Consider the following 23,138-nt stretch of genomic DNA (forward strand, 5'->3'; position numbering starts at 1 on the left):
CCCCTTCCTTGTTCACTTTGCGTCAACCTAAATAAACTGTGATGTGTAACTTAATGCAGCATTTTTATCCAAAACTACAGCAAATAAAATGAAATGCCATGCTTGTTTATTGTGAGCCTTCAGCACTCTCGCTTGGCGAGGTTATTCTTAAAAAGAAGGTAAAGTGGGTAGCGAAGGGCAAAATGAGAATGAGGAGGAAAACACTTTTACTGGCAGTCTTAATTTAGGAAGAGGAAGAAGAGAACGGTGGGGGGGGGGGACGAGGTCCTTGTAGATGTAATCCTTGTTTCGTCTCATGAATGAACTAAAGCCTCTTGAAGAGCTTTTTTTGAAAGCTGATCTAGAGACTTTAAGATGAACAAGAGGAATGATTTCAGCATGCGGCCTTCCGATGTTGTACGTTGTCCGTCTAGACCTTTGTTGTCCGTCCACGTTGTTGGCCTTTGGAATTCCAGGCGCTTGCGAGAAAAAGCTAGGCCTCCGGGGTATGAATGGGCTGGACTCTTCCACACAAAAGGCAGCCAGGACTGGTGGTTGCTGCTCCCTGGGTGCATGCCTTGTGTAGGAACCGACCGGCTGTCTCTTGCGGCCGCTTGGTGTGTTGTTCTTTCTCAAGACGAATGTAAGGGGTGGAGGTTGAAAAGCAGTCAGTTCTGCAAAGAAGAGGAGTTGAATATCAGCGGAGCTTAGTGAAACTTTGCAGCAACGCTTTTGGGAAAACAAGAAAAGAATGCTCCAAGCGTTCTGGCTCTCCCGGGGAGAGAGGCGAGATAAGTAGCTATTTCACACCATATCTCTTATCTCTCCTTCACCTCAATTCCTGAATATAAAACATTTCCTTCAGCCTGCAGGAAAACGAAGGTGTTTTTGGTGCTGACACACAATAACGCCGACAACTGGTGCGATAAAGTCAAGAATCTCCCTTACACAGATATTATTATGAGTGAAAAAGAAATAATTGAAAAGTGGCTAACAATGCTGCCTTACAATCACGGTCAAGTTAAAATAAAACGACAAAACGACAACCAGAAGGCTCAGGGACCGCCATGCAGCTACCAGAACATGAACCGATGGAAGTCTGAAAGTGCACAAAACTGACCCTGGATCAGCACAATCAGTGTTAGGCGAGCTTAGAGGTGTGCTTTTGTTGAGCCTTATCGTAGCATTCCCATGATGCATCTCTGCGCGGGTTCCAATGTCGCGAGAAATTCCTTCTTGTGATTCGCTTCTGCTGCTTTGTTTCTAGAATGTCTTTTCAGTAGAATTAACACCGCTAGGTTAATACACTTCAAAGAGGAGTCCATGGTAGCAGATGCGCTATAGTTTACCTTGTTCTTTGTTCATGTTATCTACGTTTCGTGGAGCCATCAGTAGTTTTTGGTCGCCGCTTCTTCGTTGTACTTTAGCTTGCTCGTGACTGTACACAACAGGCACGGCTGAAGGTACATCCCAGCCTTTATGTTTTAAAATCAGGTTAAATTCAACCTGTAGAGGTTCGCAAAATTTTGTTTGTTGTTTAACTTTTGAATGGAATGAATGTATTTCTGTCGCAACCACGATTATTTTGCTGTTGTCTGTTCGGTTTAGAGATCCGATACATCACAGACTGATTGGTTTGAATACTGAGGTATATATATTTCCCATACGCAAACCAGGACTTCACATAAATCTGAATCAAAACACGGCTAAACGTGTTCTTGGTTACTTTCGCAGCTTTTGAAATATGCACTGTGCTACGTAAAACTGCTCGCATATAAATACAAGACACCTGCACGCCGTCTATGGCTAATATTTTATAATGTTATATTTCTAATGTTCTTCGCTAGGTTATACCGTCCGCAAGGTTTCGGCATGCCTGAAACTCGCGTTGGAGGTTTTTTACTTGGCTTCTAGCTTTGGTTGAAACCGAAGGTCTGTGTTCCGCTGAAATACAGTCAGTCGGCTTGCTGAGTGAATTTCTTTGAATAAAGAAAATAAAAATTAGCATCGTGCCGCCAGCACTGATGTTCTATGCTGCCGCAGCTGACGTCATCATACATCAGGATGACAGCCCATTTAATAGTATAAGATAGACAAGCCACAAAGTAGAGAACAGACATCATAGCGAGTGGGGAGCGTGTCTCACTTGTGTCCTGTCTATCCTGCGCTGTTCCCATCAAGTATGCTGTCAAGCCACCAACTCATCAAACTTTCAAATCTCAGCAGGATGGCGTCATGCAATATCCTGATAAGTGCGGCGAATCGACAAAACTTGTTGCGGAACCTTCACGTGCTCTGTTCAGACTACGGTGGATGTACAATGCATGTCATACTTAGAGGCAACACGAGGATGATGGCAAAACCGGCTCGTAGGTCGCAGAAAAGTAGGTTTCCCCGCGAAGCGAGGATAACGGCAGAGAACTCGAGAGGAGGAATCTGAAGCCGCTCTCCTGTTTCACTGTGAAACGTACTTTTCTCCGCGTTAAGAACGCGTTTAATCATTTTTTCATTTTCCGTCTAAGTATGACGTATACTTTACCTGCACTTGCTTTTGCGTGGACAGGCAAATTTTCAATTCTGAAAATGAAAATGCGATCAAGAAGTAAACAGCAACACCAAATCGAACAACTGCTTTTACCGGCACTGACAATGGTAACGCTCTTAAAAAGTGTCAAGAAATTTGAGGAAAAAGCGTACATAAATAAATTCTGGGTTCAAATACCTCTGATTTAAATTTGCAGTTTCTTGGGAACTTTGCATACTCTGTATTTTTTTACTGCTTCCTGCAGACTTAAAAAATCATGAAAAAAGGAAAGGACTCCAGGGCGAATATATTATGTGGTAACTCCACTTTAAAGTTTGTACGAGGGAAATAATCTTTTAAGGCTACCTGGTACAGACATAATTTAACTCTAGCCTTCTTTGCACGGGCGACAACTCTTTCGAATATTTATCTTCCCTTTACAACAGACGACAAGAATCGTATAACATTATTTCACTGTAATAAATACCATGTTTACCAAAAAATAAAGGTGTGTTGTTTGCTCCGACATTAAGCTTTTATCATCCTATCGAGAATAGTAGTTTAACGTGTTAATTTAAAGAGTAGATTGCTGTATCATTGCCTGTGTATCAATTTTTGATATTTGCGTATTTGTAACTACTACCTGACTTGTGTATATCTCTCGTAACTGTCACTATATTAACATGTATCCAATGTTTCTCCTGTTGCTTCCAATGTATCCACGATTACCTTTATATCACTCCACTGCAACCACCCTGTGGCGATTGTTGTGCTCGTAAATAAAATAATAACTTGATTACTATCTTGTCTATCTATCTTATCTCATGTTAATTGCTTACCTTATCTTAATTATATAGCTTATCCTAGGAACTATGTTATACCATCTGCTCTCGTAATTGCCACTGTATTAACATATATCCAATATTTCTCTCGTTTCCTATATATCCACGATTATTGCCTTTATATCACTCCACTACAACCACCATGCGGTGACTGCAGTGTTTGTAAATAAAATAATAACTTAATTACTATCTTTTCTAATATCTTTGGGGATAGCGCTCTAGACTGGTGGAAGTTATAGGTGTGAACACCAACGCCTGCTGGCAGGATATGAATAGGAATAATCGTAAAATTATGTAAAACGCACTACGATACGTGCGACGCCTTCCACCGTGCGCCTTGAAACAAGTGGCTCGAAATCTCGGCGGCGACACACAGGCAGAACACCAGACAAGAGCAGAGCAGAACAATGAATACTGCGCCGTAGGACTGGCCTCCTGGAGTAACAGGCCCAGCGCGGTTGCCTTGCGTGTTTACCGTGAAATCTTCTATCCACGGGTACTTCTTGGGGCAGGGTTTGCAGCCCACAAGTTCTTTGGTCTCTTCGATGGGCGACTCGGGAAATATGCACGAGTAGATCTGGGGACACTTCTGGAACCTGGTGGCCCTCGAGCACTTTTTCTGTGTGTATTTGCCCAGCGGTTTCGGGTCCTTCATGAACTGCACCACTTCTTGGACTGTGACCAGGAACACGTCCTTCTTGGTGAGGAGCCAGTCAATGAAGGACAGGAAGCCCTTCTTCCGCTCCGGTTCCCACAGCCAGTTTTGGTGGATGAATACTGGAAACGGAGCCCGGTTGGTTTTGTAGTAGCGCTCGAAGTTCGACCTGTGGGAAGAGGGAGGTTAAGACAAAGACAAGGCGGTGAAGTGACGTCAGTTCAATTCACAGTTTCCTCCTATAAACATGCGTAATCATCATGTTTTGCACCCTTAAAGGCTCAAAGGGCTCCATAATATTTAAGCACCGCTGCTAAGGGCGTTACATAAGAACATTATAAAACACATGGCCACAGAACGGCACACAGAATACTCTTCTCTATCACGACAATAACACAGATAAACCAAAACAGCCGCTATTAAAATCAGATAGAAAGGTCGAAGTGACAGCAGTAAGAACATTTTTAGAATTAGTTATGCTTACAACGCAATTAAAGATTTTTGTTTCTGGATCGAATAGCTACAAGTAGTGGTGAAGAAGAAACACCACTGTGAGTAAATGGAAAAAAAGGTTTGCAACACATTCTAGCAGAAATATGAGTAGGAGATAAACGAGAAAGACGGTTTTGGTGAGACATATTAAAAAAAATATTTTGTGCAAAAATATTACAGCAACATAGCATAGTGGGCGAGTTGGTATCACATCTTTAAAGGACGAAACAGCGCAAAAAAAAAAGTAATTAAGTGCGTGTCTTGAACATGTGCTGCACGTGTCTTTCCTTTCAGCTGGTCCTTTGTTTTGAGTTGCGCTGTTTCGCTCTTTAAAAAAATATTGCACTTTGAGCATTAAGCTTATCGCCCAGATCAAAGAATGGCACGCATTCTCACCCATTCATTGGAATTTACCAAATGACCTTCGTAATCGTGCGTATTTGTCTTTTCGTCATAGGACAACAACAACAACCAAAACAACGAATTTTTTTAATCATCGAAAGTGCTCTTCCAGAGAAAAGATCTACCCGCTCGCGAGCGTACAAGCAACACGTTCATGAGTGAGCGTCATGTCATGTCATCGTCATGTCTCCTTTGCAGAGTTGAGCCATGGTACTAGTCCCCTATTAAGCCAGAAAGAACAAAAATTGCTGCAGCAGTTGGTCCTTTGTGATCTAACTGCGTTTCCATAATCATTAGTCCCTAAAAGAGCGGACCTTTATTCCCTTCCCACAGAGGGAAGCCAGCCATAATTCTCCACACTGACTAAACATTCCACAGAAGGCTTGGAGTTATAACTCTCACACACCGCCTCATTTCCGTGCATTTTTGTGACAATGTCCCAATGTTCTGTCATACTTAGAGGTAAGACTACCTGTACCTGAGGAATTCAAACATGTCGGATGCCGTGGATGGTTTCGGACCACAGGTGTCGGGCATCACGCAGGAGCTTTCGCCGCCTGAATCGTCCCCGTTGGTTGTTTCCCGGATAAACATGTTGAGGGGCACCATCCACAGGCCCTTGTAAGAACCGCTCGGACAGATAATGTTCTCACAGATGTCCTGCAAGCCGAAGTCCAGGGTGTACGGGTACAGAGGAAGGTAGTCCAACCTGGGATTGAGAGGCGAAAAAAAAATTTTGTGGCGAAAGCAACACTATAAGCTAGTCGCCGAGCAATTTCGCGGAGCCGAGGAAAGGCCATACTGCGCATGCGCGAAGAGCAGTGACGTCACATGCCGCACAGCTGCCGCGCCGGGGCCGACGGCACGCCAGCTGTACGTAGTGACGTCACTTGCTCCTCGCGCATGCGCAGTATGGTCGTGCAAGAGCACGCGAAACGGCGAGACTGTGGGCTGTGTAGCTCACGCAACAATATATGGAGTGCGCAGATGTTGCTTTCGAAATCCTCCAGGTTTAACCAGATCTAAACCACAGCCAATTTTTCCTCACCAAATTCGCGCTTTGTCAGTTAAGCAAAAATGCTTATTTGACACGTCGGCTTGCCAGAGGAGTTGCGAATCCGAGACTCTGGCTGAGTAACGCTACCTTCCGTCCAATGATCACAGAGAGAGCTGCTATGCACAGCACCGTTTTTCGAACCGGCAGTTAGCACTCCTGCCATGTGATTTTCAGCGCTTTTGACCAGGACTTTGGCAAACATTCGATCGCATTGTTGCCCTCGTGCCTGGTGCACTCAGCTTGCGCAGCTGCGTCTCGTCTATACGTTTGTTTAACCTGCTCTTAAGCGTACCATGCTATAGCATAGAGATCTCTCCAGCGCCAGTACTCCTGTGTTGCCCAGACTGTGCCTACACACCCATGTATGTGGAATTGGTCATTCTCTACTTTACCTGCCTCCCACGGCCGGTTGTTCAAACCCCGTAGGCAGGTTGCCACCGGCCACGGTGGGCAAGTTTTGGTGACGTTACATGGTCACGTGATCTTTCTCGACCAATCATTCAGCTGACACATGACATGGTGGCTAGGTTGCTCACAATCTGGTGGGCAGGTTTCCGCCTGCAACGATGGACAGATGACGTCCCATTGTCACGTGACCTCTTTCGCCCGTGTCAAAGGCAGGTTGAAATGACGTCGCAAGGTTACTTGTCCTCACTCGACCAATCAGCGAACTGCGCGACATCGGACGTTGGCGGGGTTTTGCTGTGACAACTCTAATGCCTTCTTATTAAAAGAGCCTTTCAAGCACCTCTCAGGTTAGCAGGAGAAGAAAAAAATGTACGAGTCTGACAGGGGGCTGCATACGCTTATGCGGAAGTAATAAGCTTGAAATGTACTGCAAGAGAAGCTGATCAAAGAAAAAAGCGAAGTGGAGGAGCGCTGGCGAATTGACGTGACGGGCTGTCAGAGGCGTCTTTGAACGTGGCTTATTTCAGCCGACATGCAAGAAGACTCGCGAAAATGGTTACAGGCGACAGCCTCGTTGGTTTTCTAAGGATATTCCGGTTGAAACTCTGCCTGCAGCCTTAGTGTTCCTCGGTAGTCGGATACAACTGAAGTCTGCAGTGAAGCTCCGCCCACAATCAGGGCCGCCGCACAGAATTCCTCCATGACAAAAAAGTAGTTCATTGTTTAAACCCTTATTCTTACCTAAACAAGAAGCCGATCACAAGAAAAAAATCAAATGCTGTAGAATTTTGATAACTGGCTCGATTAATAAAGTAAAACATTAAAAAGCTGATTTAGTTCGCTGTTGTGATTGGCCAGCAGAGTAATACAAGACGCCGCGGACCATGGCCTAATGTTAACAACTGCTCTTTTTTAAGTTGTATCCTACTATAGTGCACCAGGCAACGGTGGCACAGGAACTCCAGGAAGCGGAAATAATAGGGTGTAATTGGAGGTTGAGTGCAGGAGAACAAGAGAGAAAGGAGGACATTTGGGGACGTTAAAGTTATTGTAAGCAGCTCAGAAGGACGAAATGTTAGTATATATTGTTACAGGTGCACCAGGCGTACCATGCCAGTTCCCGATAGCGTCCAACCAACCCAACTTCCACCACGTTCGCACTTCTACTCCTTCGCTCGTACGTGGCAATATAAATTATGGTCAGGAGACAACAGTTACTGACCCGATCCAAAAGACAAGCTTATATCAACTTTAACAGCCAACCATTCGCCTCTCGGTGCGGTCGTTACGCGTTGCAGCTGTCCCTAAAGTAGGAAGACAATAGTGACGGCTCATAGAAATGGGGCTATAGAACATTCCCGCAATGTAAGTAGGTCAAGGTCAAGTTCCCTGATCACTTACTCGCTCCATCGGAAACGAAACTGAGGCTATAAAACATTCCAGCAATGTAAGTAGGTCAAGGTCAAGTTCCCTGATCACTTACTCGCTCCAACGGAAACGAAACTGAGGCTATAAAACATTCCAGCAATGTAAGTAGGTCAAGGTCAAGTTCCCTGATCACTTACTCGCTCCAACGGAAACGAAACTGAGGCTATAAAACATTCCAGCAATGTAAGTAGGTCAAGGTCAAGTTCCCTGATCACTTACTCGCTCCAACGGAAACGAAACTGAGGCTATAAAACATTCCAGCAATGTAAGTAGGTCAAGGTCAAGTTCCCTAATCACTTACTCGCTCCAACGGAAACGAAACTGAGGCTATAAAACATTCCAGCAATGTAAGTAGGTCAAGGTCAAGTTCCCTGATCACTTACTCGCTCCAACGGAAACGAAACTGAGGCTATAAAACATTCCAGCAATGTAAGTAGGTCAAGGTCAAGTTCCCTGATCACTTACTCGCTCCAACGGAAACGAAACTGAGGCTATAAAACATTCCAGCAATGTAAGTAGGTCAAGGTCAAGTTCCCTGATCACTTACTCGCTCCAACGGAAACGAAACTGAGGCTATAAAACATTCCAGCAATGTAAGTAGGTCAAGGTCAAGTTCCCTAATCACTTACTCGCTCCAACGGAAACGAAACTGAGGCTATAAAACATTCCAGCAATGTAAGTAGGTCAAGGTCAAGTTCCCTGATCACTTACTCGCTCCAACGGAAACGAAACTGAGGCTATAAAACATTCCAGCAATGTAAGTAGGTCAAGGTCAAGTTCCCTGATCACTTACTCGCTCCAACGGAAACGAAACTGAGGCTATAAAACATTCCAGCAATGTAAGTAGGTCAAGGTCAAGTTCCCTGATCACTTACTCGCTCCAACGGAAACGAAACTGAGGCTATAAAACATTCCAGCAATGTAAGTAGGTCAAGGTCAAGTTCCCTAATCACTTACTCGCTCCAACGGAAACGAAACTGAGGCTATAAAACATTCCAGCAATGTAAGTAGGTCAAGGTCAAGTTCCCTAATCACTTACTCGCTCCAACGGAAACGAAACTGAGGCTATAAAACATTCCAGCAATGTAAGTAGGTCAAGGTCAAGTTCCCTGATCACTTACTCGCTCCAACGGAAACGAAACTGAGGCTATAAAACATTCCAGCAATGTAAGTAGGTCAAGGTCAAGTTCCCTGATCACTTACTCGCTCCAACGGAAACGAAACTGAGGCTATAAAACATTCCAGCAATGTAAGTAGGTCAAGGTCAAGTTCCCTGATCACTTACTCGCTCCAACGGAAACGAAACTGAGGCTATAAAACATTCCAGCAATGTAAGTAGGTCAAGGTCAAGTTCCCTAATCACTTACTCGCTCCAACGGAAACGAAACTGAGGCTATAAAACATTCCAGCAATGTAAGTAGGTCAAGGTCAAGTTCCCTGATCACTTACTCGCTCCAACGGAAACGAAACTGAGGCTATAAAACATTCCAGCAATGTAAGTAGGTCAAGGTCAAGTTCCCTGATCACTTACTCGCTCCAACGGAAACGAAACTGAGGCTATAAAACATTCCAGCAATGTAAGTAGGTCAAGGTCAAGTTCCCTGATCACTTACTCGCTCCAACGGAAACGAAACTGAGGCTATAAAACATTCCAGCAATGTAAGTAGGTCAAGGTCAAGTTCCCTAATCACTTACTCGCTCCAACGGAAACGAAACTGAGGCTATAAAACATTCCAGCAATGTAAGTAGGTCAAGGTCAAGTTCCCTGATCACTTACTCGCTCCAACGGAAACGAAACTGAGGCTATAAAACATTCCAGCAATGTAAGTAGGTCAAGGTCAAGTTCCCTGATCACTTACTCGCTCCAACGGAAACGAAACTGAGGCTATAAAACATTCCAGCAATGTAAGTAGGTCAAGGTCAAGTTCCCTGATCACTTACTCGCTCCAACGGAAACGAAACTGAGGCTATAAAACATTCCAGCAATGTAAGTAGGTCAAGGTCAAGTTCCCTGATCACTTACTCGCTCAAACAGAAACACTTCTCCGGTAAAGTTTATCTGCAAGCCATGTCTGGCAGTGATAACACTGTACGCTTTGCCGTTTCAGCCCCTCGCACACACGCCGACACGTACTTAGCTACGATCGATGAGTCGTAGAGGAAGCCATGCTTCCGCATCATGGCGTAGGCGTTTCCGTGACCGATCTCGAGGAATGGCGCCCTGGCTCCCACCATGTCCCTCTCGGGGACGAGAGCGTAGTCCTTCAGCAGCTTGCGTACGCCCAGGAACTCCGCCTCCCAGCCGGCGACGTCCATAGTGCGCCAGTACGTCAGGTTGTTACGGTGCCTGCGGTAAGAACACTCAAAAGATGTTCGGGAAAGGCGACTTGGCTTTCTCTTGCAAGCATCCTCAGGAAAGACTTGACATTCACAGCGGGATTGCCTCTGATACCCTAGCTTGTACTTGCAGCATTACCTTCAATGCATGCATGGCTGCTCCAGCCCACCCGCTGTGCCGTTGGTAACCTGACATTGGCTTGTATTTTCCGCCTTCCATAGTACAGAGTGAAGGAATGGTTTAGAAAAGGAAAGAACGTAAGACTTACTGCCAAATCGAGCTCTAACTGTGGCCGGGGTATGCATGTTTTCCTGTTCGCCTGCTCAGTGGAGTTGAGCGTCGATGCAAGTAAGGTGGACGCAGAAATCAAAGCTCCCTCTGGTCTAGACTAGAACACTGAAGTGTACCTGGGGCGCATATGAGGCTCTTAACCATTGATGTTCTCGCCTTTCAAGGAGCAGGCACCCTTGTGACACTTTCTCCTGCGAAAATCTCTCTTTTTTTATTGGCGATGCTATAGTAGACACAATACTTTTATTTATAGTGGATTAAACAAGCAAGTTCATTTAGCCGAACCTGATACAACGCGAACTTTCCCTCCAAGTGCCAATAATACGCGCGAAATCTGAGCGCTAATGAGCCGGCGGCTTTGTCAGAAGTATAGTAAGCATGCGTCGCCAAATCAGGCTTCGTTTGCTTGGCACTAGGTGGCGCTACAATTTGCCTCCTTAAACGGAGGAATGGTCCTCACTCACGTGATGGAGTGCAGCGCGATCTCGTTTCCCGCGCTGTGCAGTTCGTGCACGAACGAGTAGTCCGTGTATCCAGCCGACACGAAGAAGGTGGCGGCCACGTTGCAGCCGTTGGCCAAGTTGCGCCGCCTACCGGGGGCCAAAAGCTCTCGGTAGAAGTTCATGTTCTGGTCGTTGACAGCGTCGTCGAATGTGAGCATGACAAACTGCGGTGTTTCGGTAGCTCTCAGGTTTCCTGGAGGCCGGTTGTCCACGCAGAGGCAGTTGTCTTCCAGCCGACACCTGCTCGGGTGGCACTCGGCACTTCGCACCCCGTCAAAGACGCAGAGGCCATAGAGGATAAAGAGGAAGCTGCACGCCGCTCTTCTCATGTCCTGCGTCATTCAAACAAGGGAGCCGATAAAAAATTGCGTTTAACAGTTACCTAAGAGCAGCGATGCCTCTGTAAAGTACAGCCAGAGTCCGTACTTTTATGCACATAATGTTCGCAAAACTTCCGTAAAGTTCGGTTTGGGGACAAAAGCGGCTTCGAGGGGCGCCACCACCGATCGGAGAGCCGCGAGCCGTAGACCACGCTGGCAGAGTATAGTGTCGTTTTAGTAAAAAAAAAAAAGAAAAAAAGAAAAAAAAACTTGCTTCCTTTCCAGTGCTACTATTCCGTCTTTGAATATTTTTTGCGAAACTGAAGCGGAGGTCTCGTATTCGCTACAGTTCCATAATCCTGACCCGATGGACGCAATTATATGGAGAAAGAACGCTGCCGGCAGGGGCGTGGCTGGCTCTTTATCTGCGATCATCTGGCTACTCCATAGAGACTTGCCATTGCTCAAACGTTGCTTAAACATGCGGTGTGCTCGTTAATTTACAATATACTCGTGACTAAAACGCAGTGCGCTGTAAGGCAAAGGCTCCTTTAGCAGGCGCCATTCATTGTATTTGTGCTACTCTTACTGTTGCTCTGGCGGCTTCAGTGGACACGACTGCAGGTTTACGTTGCGTTATACTGCCGTGCGTTGAGCAGTATTCGGCATGGAATTTTAATGGAAGATTTAATGTATGGTTAAGCGTCGGCGACTGCAGCCGGCGAACGCGTCAAAACGTCGCATTGGCTGCTACTATGCAGCACCACGGGGCTCAACTTTCGGAAGCGCAGTGTATTCGATTTCACTCGCGATACTTGAAAAGCAGAGTGCACTTTCACCGGCTTATTTTTTCAGCGTTTAAATTGTGCATTCAGGAGTGCGTAGCCCGCCGCACCACAACGTGAAGGCATCGTTCACACGCAGCACTTGCTTGTTAAAAACATATAAGCGTTCACGTAATTCGACTCTGCCCCTGGTAAACTTCTAGTACGAGAACCAACACATACCAAAAGGGTGCTTGCTACGCAGTTAGGCGGTCTCCTGCCGCGCCGCTCGCCAAAATATGCTCCTCGATTGACGCCAGCGCCCCGTGCTGCCTAGAGTTACGAAGTTTCATGGCCATAAAGCGGTACTGAAGGACTCTGGTAAGGCTCTGCATTTTTTTAAATGAAATCTGTGCGGGACATACGCACAGGGAATAAAGCACGTTACATCGAGGACTTTGCGGGGATGCGGTGGCCGCAACTGGCAAAGGATGAAGTTAATTGGAGAGACTTGGGAGAGGCATTTACCCTGCAGGGGGCTTAGTCAGGCTGATTATGATGATGATGATGATGACGGCGACATCGAGGACTGTCGCTCCGACAAATGAGCTGACCCCGATGACAGACAGCGGGTGTCTAGTAAAGGCTGAAATAATATGAACCTGAAAATGGGAACTCTATAATGCGTTCTGCGCCCTTTCTGTATGCGTCTGTGATGCAGTCATCGGGTTCAGGGTTGATTAAAGATGTTTCTCGAAAGAACAGAAAATTCGATGCGTGAAATGAGCAAGCAAAGGGAAAGGCGGAACGAGAAAGCGGCACTCGAGATAGTAATAAGAATATATTGCAGTAATAGTGAAAAATTTTGCGCTGAAAACGGGACGTACATAAGGGAAAAAATCAACAGGAGCGCTACTAACGACTGAGCCTTTATTACAAGCAGGGGGCAATAAATTAGAGCTTTGCGAACACATGACAAACACGCAAGTAGTAGCGACAGTGACCGGTCTCAGTGAATCTAGCTATCTAGGCAGACCAATCTCCTATCCCGGTGGAGTAATGATCGCCTGAGGGAGCGCGCCGAGCACCTAAAGACAAGTTCACGCTTTACTGCTGAGGATGCCAAGAAGGAGAGTGCAAGCCAAACCTTCATCAGCGAAAACCTTGAAGAAACATCGGGAACAGCTTGCGCGCAAAATAATCGAAGCCTTCGTGATCAGTAAGAATGGCGCAGAATTCGTTAGTGCACCTTCGATTGGTCAAGCTGATAGTGAAGGAGATGGCCTAGCTAGATAGCCAGCTGAAAACCATCACCTTTCACGGACGCCTGGTGCGCTGTAATTTTCTAATTAGAGGCTATGTGAATTAAGGAAACAGTACTCTCAGTTGAATGCTGAAGTATCAACACGGCAGTTTTAATCTGGCCATCAAATATACGCTATTTTTCTTCGGCGCTCTTTACCTTCTCCTTCTTCTTCCTGTGTTGTGTTCGCGCTGCTGATACATATGTATCGCAACCAACTAGCCCGACAGTTGGTGCTATTTTTCTGCTTGGCACAACCAAATTTGCCGTACAGCTTTTTACTGCGATGTTCGAATGTTATTCACTGTTTTACACTGCACCGCCCACAGTTCCGTTCCGATGAGAGATTCTCCCGTTGAAAAACTTCCGTTTTGAGCGCCTAATCTCACAGCCAGTTTTCGCAAGGACAATGTTGTCCTTAGTATCGCATTATCAATGAGTACTTAAAGAGAACTGCACATAAATATGATGACACACAAGTACAACTGTTTGTGTCTCCTCTTTGCGTGCAAATCGCCTTTTGGCACACTGTCGTGGTACAAAGTTGAACCAACTCACCCAAGAGCGCGTGTTAAGCGGTCCTCAGCACAACAAATGGCTCCCATATATCATTAGCAGTTTTCTTAAGAGGAAGCAATTCAAGTTTCTCGTTAATACAGCGAAGAAAACCGGACTCCTGTAGCAACACCTTGTTGCACCGTCTTGTTGCAAAATAAAGCCTTCAAGTGCCAAGCAAAGTGTGGGGCTAATGATGTTACGTTCCTGGAAAGCAGGATCTCTGCGTACGCTGCTTCCAACGACAATATTACCGGAACGAGTATCGATGACGCACTCAGACGACGAACGCGTCGATTGAGGATGTTGTCGTTTCTCGTTCCGTTATTGATGTTGCACTTGGAAGCAGTGCGCACAAGGACGTTTAAGCAACTGGCTTTAGCATCAGCGAGAAAGCTACAACAAACATAACCACGTACCTTCAGTTGATATCTGAGTGAGTATTGTCCAGATCAACATAGCCGCAGCAGCGTAAGGTTCACCGGAGATAATTTCTTACTTGTTATAGACAGCAAACACGATTATTAACAACGCAGACCAAAATAACAGCCTTGTGACAGCCTTCTTCACACAGACAGGAAAACTAAATGAAGCGAAATACACCCGGACGTCTTGTGTACGCTAATGGCAGATTTCCTTTGCTTCTATCTAGTGTGCTCGCTGTGGTCTGTGTGAACAGATATCCGAGATAAAGCCGTGAAGTTATGTTCTTTTCTCACGCGAGCGCGAGCGCTTGTGTCCAGCCGATACTGTGGCTAGCAGGAACTGACAGTTAGGGCAGCGATGCAATCAGGATTCACACTTTTTGTCCTAGACACAGGAAGTACGGATAGGCTCAATGTTTGGAGGAAATTTCCACTGTGGAGTAAATTTGCAATAAAGGACCAAACGAACCCCGGATCACTACGAATTTTTCTTCAACCACGAAGTTTCCATGAAAGTTGTTTAGCTTTCTTTTGCAGCCGTCTGTGCTTGGTTGCATGCTAATGAGTAATTACTCCTTTATTACGAAGTATCATTAGCTAAGCAAGTTGGTAATAGGTCACTGTGGACGGTACAATGTGAAACAGACGAAAGTATTCGTCTGCGTTGTCTTCTTCCTTTGCTTTTCGTTTGTTTCACGCTGTACCATTCACATTGAACACTGTCGGTATAAGAAGCCATCGAAAAGCGAACACTGCATCGAAGCGTATACTACAGCGACGGAGATGGCGAAGGCAACGGCGGGCATACAACTGCCGCGCGCACACGGCGACTGCGGCGAGAGGCAAAAAGGCAAACCTGTATAAAGTCTGCAGAACCTCCTCCGAGCGGTGTGTGCTCAGGGCCAACGCGGCTGCTACTTGATGAGGAAATCGTGGCGGTGCCCATACTTATAGTCTCGGCCGGCGCCTTGAGCTGTCGATGCCTCGGCGCATTTATCTTCCGCTGGCACGACTCCAGCAGGAGGATGTCTTGTCCGGTATACACAGCTGCACAGCGGAGTGTCACAAGCGATGACGGAACCTTGTGTCGACGCAGACACGGGTGTCTATTCGTTACTTGCAAGACAGGGCGTAAAGTCTCGATTTTTGTATTTGCTCTGTTCGATAACGCAGCTATAGTTTACAGACTGCTGCGTAGTGCGATTAAAAATTGTGTAAATTTGTGCTCGCTTGTTCGCGATTTGTTCATTATTGGTTTTATGTATTCTAATGCTCCTCTGCTTAGACCCAAGGGTCCGCACTATGTAATAAATAAATGAATAAATAAATAAATAAATAAATAAATAAATAAACTAATTGATTGATTGATTAATTGATTAATAAATAAATAAATAAATAAATAAATAAATAAATAAATAAATAAATAAATAAATAAATAAATAAATAAATTTTTCCCCGTTTATTGCGCATGCACTAGATCGCTGAAGAAGAGTGATTGCGCTTTTTACAAAAAAAAAATTTGATATATGGAAATGGCTGGCCATAAAGTTGGAATTCACAGTAACCCTACATAACTTACTCGCATCGACCATCGGGGTACAGCACAGTGGATATAAATCTGCGGGGATTTAGGTCCCTAGAGCCACATTTCGCGTTAGGCTGAATGCAAACATTTTCGCGTGCTGATGCATGGGTGTAAATTGCACTTAAATGTTCATAAATAAAGGGGGATTGGCCATGACCAGGCCGTCGGGGAAGGCTCAGACCTGCGGCTTTCTCCTCCTCGTCACCGCCATCAGCGAAGTCCGGGCGTTGAAGCAAGGTGCCGGTACCTTTTTCTCTGTACCGAAAAGCATAAAGTGGTGCTTACCGTTGTACAAAAGGGTCTCGTCTGCATTTCCCGCAGCCTGTCGATAGTCGCCGACCTGTTCACGCCAGACTACTCAGACGAAACCATTCCTCTGCACCTAAACGTTTTAAAACCATGTTGTCCTATGCCCTTTTTTCTTTACATTTTTTAATTCTTCCTTCTTTCTTTCCCTTCTTTCTTTCCCGTCTTTCTTTTTTCTATTATTTCTTTCTTGTAAGCTTTGTCTTCTCTCTTTTTTACGCTTACTGTATGGCCTCCCTTCGTTCTTCCTCTCTTTTTCTTTCCTTGATCTGTTCTTTTCCTCGGTTATCATTTCTTTCGTTCATTTCTTTTCACATTTGCCGCTTCATGAGGTACTTTCTTAGCGCTAAGCGCAGAAGCCGTCGCGGTTGGCCTTGACATAGTGCGGATGTCGTAAACAAACTCTCCCTCCCATCTTTTGGCACTTTCCCTTGGTGCGAAGAGATGGCGAATAGCTTTACGGATACTGCCCCTTCCCCCCCCCACCCCCAAACCATTTTCCGTCTAATGAATTCTCATTGACCCGCTTAGACCACGTCACCAGAGATGGCACATTCTGGATGATGTCTTTTCTCCGGTGTCCTCGTAGGGTACGGATAAAGTCCGCCTGCAGAGCATTCTCCTCTGCAACAAATGGAGGGTGAGGGGATTGGCCTACTGCGGCTATCGCTCTGAAAATAGAGCAGGCTTGCCAAGGGCTCTGCACACTGGTCACTACCGATGTATGTACACTGTACATTAATAAAGTTGACAATGTACTCTGAACTGTGCATTTTACAGAGTGCCCCTGGTAAATAAAGCGATACTGTACCTGCCCTTGGAAGGTACAGTGCCACATGCGTGCGTCTGGTGACGCACCCCGATGTGAATGTCGATTACGCCGTGGACGCGTTCAGCGGTAAGTGAGAATCACATTTCGATGACACCAGGCTAAGATCCATGACTGTCGTCACAGAGCCCAGATTGACTTTGTGACGCCATCGGTCCCAATGAACAGCACTCACGGAGCTTTAAGCGAGGGCGTGGAATCCCGACCTGCAAATGCGGGGACATAATGGCTCTCATTGGTACACTGATCGGGAATAAGTTGCATCGTTTCAAAAGCAATAACTAATTTCGCTTAGCTACAGGGAGAAAACGAACGTGTTAACTTTCTTGAGGAAAATAAATACTTTCATGTTAAAAGTCGGACTTTTGCTTGCTGAATGAAAAATTTTGTACTGCTGTTATATATGTAGCCTATTTTTGTGAAAGGATCTTCGAACTTCTTTCACATCAACGTCAGCATTACACCCACGATTTCTCACAATACGAAATTTCATGCCTTAGTAGCTGTGTTTTAATTTTTTTTTAACTGGTGGAGACTCAAAAAAATAGTGAAGAAGATCAGGACGCTCCCACATTCTTAGCTTATGCTTGACTGTGATCTGCTGACAAAAGGTAACAGCCCTGGTTTCATATACGTATACAAAATAAAACGCAGATACGCGGCATGCCTGAACTGTAGCTCGCAGCAAGCTTCTCTGTGGGGGCTTCGTTGCGTTCGTGCGCGTTTTGTTTCGCCTCTTACGCTGTGCAAAAAAAAAAAAGTGCTTTTACAAACAGAGCAAAAAAGTACTTCTTGGAGGTGCTGGGTATCGATCCCAGTACCTCTCGCATGCTAAGCGAGCGCTCTACCATCTGAGCTACACCCCCGGACGAGGAATACATCGAAGTCGAGCGAGACTTAAAGGGGCTGCGAAACACTGCTTGGGGGATACCGGCTATACTTCAGGTGGGTTCTTTATGTCACACAGATGCTGCCCTAAAAAGAATTACAGGAATCGATGCACAGGAACGGGAGTTATTCAGTGAAAAAATTTCAAAATACAAGCAAACAAAACGCTGCCCTCAACTCGATTTTGGCGGGGCTTCCCGCTCCTATTTCACTCTCCCAATGACGGCACCTGGCGCAACCAATCAAAACAGCCAGCCAGAGCACGTCGCGGAAGTTTGTACTCCATGGTTGCCTGCTCTCTGTAACTCGTTCTTGCTGAGACTGGCAGCGTTGTTTCCATGCCAGAGCGCCCCTGGTGGTGTATTTTTATTTTACTTGCTTTGCAGGGCTCTTATCTAATACAAACAAGTTGTTTTTGTTGATCTAATATAAAACGCAGACAGGTGACAAAATGTGTCTCTATTTATTCACACAATTTGCAGTATATTTACTGTTTGTCCGATCATCAAGCTCGCGCCAGGTGATGTCATATCCGCTGCTAAAAACCCGCCACTGTGTGGCGGCACCATCAGAGCCATGAAGTTGTTTTTGGGAGGACATTAAAATATTAAAAAACGGAATATACGCGGTATTACCGACGCTAATAGCACCATTATAACTCACTGTATCCAATGAACAGGCAAAACAGTGAACTAAAATTGTGTTTCTGGGCCCCTTTAAGGATCTCAGTGAGATCGATCGGGAGGGGGAAACAACGCGCTCGCTCCTTCGACACCGTTTTCTGCCCGCCGTTCAACGGGTTGGCGCGGCCTTGTGGAACGGGATGTACGCTTAGCCGGATCTCCTGCTTTGCTTGGATTGTGCAGTTCAACGCCCCAATAGGCTGTGCGTCTGCTGTGAAAGCCGCCGGAGCTCTTGGCTTCTGAGTCACTTCGACCACCCTTATACTTTAACCCACATCGCACGGACATCACACATCACACATCACACATGAGATTTTCGCCTCCGTCTAAATACGGCCGCCAGGCCGTGATTCGAGTATGCGACCTTGGTCCCAGCAGCCTAACGAATAGATTGTGACGGATGGAATTGACTGAAAATGACATTGCCCTGATTTCGAGCTACTTTTTCACCACTGAGTCATTTGAGTTGCCTTCCAACCACAAAACTATGGCGAGCTGAAGCTGAGAGCGGTCTGTTTCTCGGACATCTATAGGCGGAAGCAGAGGAGAGCAGTTCAAGAAGCTTCTCTTGGGCTGCTTGATGCGTGCCTAGCTATGACAAGGTTGAGATCTACGTGGTCAAATGCTGCTGTCCCGAAAGACGCGGCGGTCGCATTCGATGGAGACGAAATGCTGAACGCTCGTGTATTGTGCCATGTCAATGCAAGTTAAAAAAGCCCAGGTGGTCGAAATTATCCGGAGTCCTCCACTACGGCGTAACCTGAGCCGGTTTATTGTTTATTGTTTATTGTAATACCCACAGCGCCACAAGTGGCATTACAGTGGGGGGGAATAACACGTCATACAAACGAAAAAAAAAGGTAACAAAGTGCAGCACATACAATGCAACCATGATGCAACGTTAATACAGCCGAAAAACAGCATTCACGAAGATGAAGAGAATAAATCACCTGACGTAATTAATACCACCTCTTCAGAGAGCCGGTTTTAATCTCTTATAGACCTAGGGAAAAAAGCATATTTGTACATCTCTGATTTACAGTTAATTTCCTTAACTTTTAATCGATGGTCACGGCGTGGCGAAATATAGTTTGGTGAATGGATGTACAGGTCACGGTTTATGCCAGTATTGGAATAGTAAATACTATGAAAAAATTTTAACCTCAAACAATATCTACGTTTTTCAAGCGTCTTCCATCCCAGCGAGTTTTTTGCACGTGGAACGCTAAAGCTCCTGGTATAGTTGTTAAAGACATATCGGATACCCAAGTTTTGTACCCTCTCAAGTTTATCTATATCCGTTTTATGTCAAGGGTCCCATACTGCGCAGCGCAGGCATATTCGAGAACCGAGCGAACGTTTGTCATGAAAAGTAACTCTTTTGTTTCTAAAGGGAATTGTTTCTAAAGGGACATTAGATCCCATAAAACGAAAATAAATAATTCAACAGAAGGAATAAACGTAACCAGTCACTGTTGGCCAACTGTCATTTGGGCTTGCGTCATGTTTTCTCTGCAGAGACCAGCTGGATCGGAACGTAACGTAGCAAAAGAGCCTGGCGCCTGCCTGATTGGAATCCTCTTGACAGTCATCTGTATTCTATCATTCGGTCTCTTGCGTTGCCTTGACCTTAACCAACCTTAAGCTTTTTTGACTAGCCATACAGTCGATGTACTAAAATAGCGTGTTAAAGTTGCATCTAGATATGCAGTAGATCGATAGATTGTCCACATACTAATATAAAGAAGTGTAAGCTATAAGCAGTCTCATCAACACTTGCTGAAGTGCTAGTCGGTCTTCCCTGTTTTTACAAGGTGAAGAAGGGGAACAGGGACGGAAGCGCTGGTCTTTCAAATTTTGTTTAAGAAAAATTGTGGCCACATATTTAAAAGGTTTCTGATCAGGGGCACGTGACTAAAACAGTTAGCAAAATACCGCTTGATACGGAAAGATTGCTGCATAAAATACCAGAGCAGAAAATGACGTAACAAACATGAAAACTAAAGACTTAAAAAGCACCAGCCAGCAAGAACCTGCCATAAGCAGGGTCACAATAACGGGGCAAAAATAATGCCGCTGCAAGGAGGAAAAATAACAAACATGGTCGCGATTTTATTTTAGTCTGCGAACACTAAAACCCCCAACTCAGATCTCGCCGATATTTGTCTATCCGATGCTTCCCTTCGTGACCCCGAGGTTGTTCGGACAAGCTCCACGGGTGGCAGCACCTGCCATCGCAGGTCAGTGGCGCATCGCTTAACCGCTGCACCAGGAGTGGTAAGAGGAGGTAAAGTAGAGAATGTCTAATTCACCATATATGGGCATTAACCCCTTAACACTATCGCATCATACCCTTAAAGCTGCGCTTAAAGGGCAACTGCAGCACTTTTTTGAAAATTTTGCGATATTCAAGGATTCAAATCTATATGGGTTGTAGGTAAAGCTTGCCAAGTGTTTTTGCACTAGCATTTAAAACAGTGACGTGATCGACGATTGAATTTTGTGCTTCTCCTCAATGCACCCGAGGAGTGCAGGGAAACTCAGCGTGACGTCATTGAAGGTATGATTTCAAATTACCGCTGTCGTCAGCCACACCCTGCCCTGACTTGTTAGACGTTGCCAAACAACTCTTGGCAGGGTTCACCTTCGGTGGTGTTGGTTTCTTTCCTCCAAAGGAGGCGTTTGTGCGTTGAAAATGTACCCATACCTTCGATGACATCATCATGCGCCCCCCACTTGGCGTTGTGCGCTGAGGAGAAGCTTGAAGGGCGTCCGGATTTTAATCGGCGATTACTTCACTATTTCAAGTGCTATCCCAAAAATACTTCGCATGCTTTACCTGTAAGTTTCACACATTCGACCCTTTTAAGCTCGTTGATTTCTAAAACCTATGCAGTTTCCCTTTAAGCTAGATTTAATCGATCTTTTTCTAAAGCCTGCTTGAGTAAGAAAACCAAGCCTCGAACCGAAACCGAAGTGAAAACTGAAATGCTCGTGCACCTAATTCACATTTGGCCTAACCACGCTAAATCACACGCCATATTTTCCCCTTTTTTATCTTTTAATCATGTTTTTATTTCTCTCACATTATTTAGCTTGTCTTTTTGGTATGATTTGGTAGCGTACCCTACCGTCTACTCTACCATGCCTTCTAAACAAGTTCGTGGGAGGGCTAGGCAGAGAGCTGTGACAGTGGTAGCCACTTGCCTGCCCTCAGAGCGTTAACGCAAAGCACAAAGCAGGTTCCCAACACACGATCTGTGACTGGCGTTTATTTATAAATAAGTACATGCTTGCTTTCAGCACTGTGGTTTTGACAGTACTAATTATGGTTGTGACGCAAACTTAGGCATTCTAACACCCATTGGATCTTCCTTTTATAAGGACTGTTAGGGTGCCTGTCATTCATTTAACATTGGCGTGTATCAGAAGGACAAAAAGCCTCCTTCCGCGGTAGAGAAAGAAGAAAACATTGTTACAATGGAACTGCTGGGTATCGATCCCAGTACCTCTCGCATGCTAAGCGAGCGCTCTACCATCTGAGCTACACCCCCGGACGAGGAACACAGTGAACTGGAGAGAAATTTGCAGCTCTAAATGAAATTTAACAGGAGAAAAAACCAAGCTCTAATTCATTCTGTTCGATATTGGCAAGCCACTGTTCTCCGGCACAGCAAGAAGTACACGTGCAAGGAAAGTAAAACCATTTCACTTGTAAGTCATTGCAAGTACAGTAGATTGTCCTGCATGTGTGACGTGAATTCGTTACTGGGCTCCTGGTTACGCGTCCAGCAGTCAGCACTGATATGAGGAACAAGGTCTTTCTCCTTGTTCAAGAGACGGAAGATTTCCATTAAAATTGTTGCCAGATGTACAGTGTGGTAAGAATAAGGGACATCTTCATTCAGCTCCTCTATTTCTCAGGGATAGTGGTTGAAAGATGCATGGCGAAGGAAGATGAACTTTTTGAGCTTATATTTAGAAAATGCAGGTTGTTTCAGTGATTCGATGTAGCTTTGAGGAAACCGCATGGACATATTACGGCAGGGCGAATAAGCATGTTTGCAGCCCGGCGTCCTTCTGAAGCTGAGATAATAAAGAAGGAGAGCTGGTATCGAAGTATGTCCTGACGACTTCTGACTTGATAGCCATCCAAAAAAAATTAAAAAGTAGTCAGTGGAGGTGCTGGGTATCGATCCCAGTACCTCTCGCATGCTAAGCGAGCGCTCTACCATCTGAGCTACACCCCCGGACGAGGAATACTGTGGAGTCGAGCGACATTTAAACCAGAAAATGAGATCGAGCGGGAGAGGGTGGCCGAGCACTTTCTTCGTCGACACCGTTTCGGAAAAGTTGGCCGTAAGCCACCTGGCTTGGCCGGCCGGTGCGACTCCGAAGGACGGGTGTTATTGGCCGGCGTTATTGCGACCGGGTGAGAATAACGGAAATCCAAGCCAAAGCGTTATTGCGACCCGGTGGAAATAACGAAAAGCCGGCCAAAGCGTTATTTTCACCCATGGATTGCCTTGGCTTCGTTTATTGTTGTCGGACGGGATTTGAG

The 23,138-nt window shown here is 45.5% G+C and overlaps 1 protein-coding gene and 3 non-coding genes across 6 annotated transcripts; all 4 read right to left on the reverse strand.

Moving 5' to 3' along the window:
• Positions 1-84: 84 nt before the first annotated feature.
• On the reverse strand, positions 85-15,216 carry LOC149335240 (chitin deacetylase 1-like). Of its 3 annotated transcripts, none has more exons than XM_089553775.1 (7): positions 15,143-15,216; positions 10,881-11,251; positions 9,922-10,134; positions 5,373-5,603; positions 3,821-4,169; positions 2,519-2,556; positions 85-653 (listed from the first exon to the last, which is right to left on the reverse strand). In XM_089553775.1, exons 2-6 carry the CDS (start codon positions 11,246-11,248, stop codon positions 2,551-2,553), a joined length of 1,167 nt encoding a protein of 388 aa, XP_089409901.1. In that variant the 5' UTR covers positions 11,249-11,251; positions 15,143-15,216; the 3' UTR covers positions 85-653; positions 2,519-2,550. The 3 variants fall into 3 exon arrangements, with proteins under 3 accessions (XP_089409901.1, XP_089409904.1, XP_089409903.1); XM_089553778.1 differs by lacking the exon at positions 15,143-15,216 and adding an exon at positions 12,532-12,639; XM_089553777.1 differs by lacking the exon at positions 2,519-2,556.
• Positions 15,217-17,799: 2,583 nt separating this feature from the next.
• Positions 17,800-17,872, reverse strand: TRNAA-AGC (transfer RNA alanine (anticodon AGC)). Its single transcript has one exon. It is a non-coding gene; the product is annotated as a tRNA-Ala (tRNA).
• A 4,186-nt stretch (positions 17,873-22,058) lies between these two features.
• On the reverse strand, positions 22,059-22,131 carry TRNAA-AGC (transfer RNA alanine (anticodon AGC)). The gene has a single exon. It is a non-coding gene; the product is annotated as a tRNA-Ala (tRNA).
• Positions 22,132-22,754: 623 nt separating this feature from the next.
• TRNAA-AGC (transfer RNA alanine (anticodon AGC)) lies at positions 22,755-22,827 on the reverse strand. The gene has a single exon. It is a non-coding gene; the product is annotated as a tRNA-Ala (tRNA).
• Positions 22,828-23,138: the final 311 nt, after the last annotated feature.

Source organism: Amblyomma mixtum, chromosome 7, assembly GCF_055824585.1.
Source record: "Amblyomma mixtum isolate Tamu chromosome 7, ASM5582458v1, whole genome shotgun sequence".
Taxonomy (NCBI): Eukaryota; Metazoa; Arthropoda; class Arachnida; order Ixodida; family Ixodidae; genus Amblyomma; species Amblyomma mixtum.

Bases quoted from the DNA above. Each gene is read 5' to 3' on its own strand.
- LOC149335240 (XM_089553777.1), bottom strand. From the start codon at position 11,248: ATGAGAAGAGCGGCGTGCAGCTTCCTCTTTATCCTCTATGGCCTCTGC. The intron at 10,135-10,880 runs GTGAGTGAGGAC...TTCTTACCGCAG, and splicing joins ATCGCGCTGCACTCCATCAC to GCACCGTAACAACCTGACGT. The intron at 4,170-5,372 runs GTACAGGTAGTC...CTCTTCCCACAG, and splicing joins GACATGTTTGAATTCCTCAG to GTCGAACTTCGAGCGCTACT.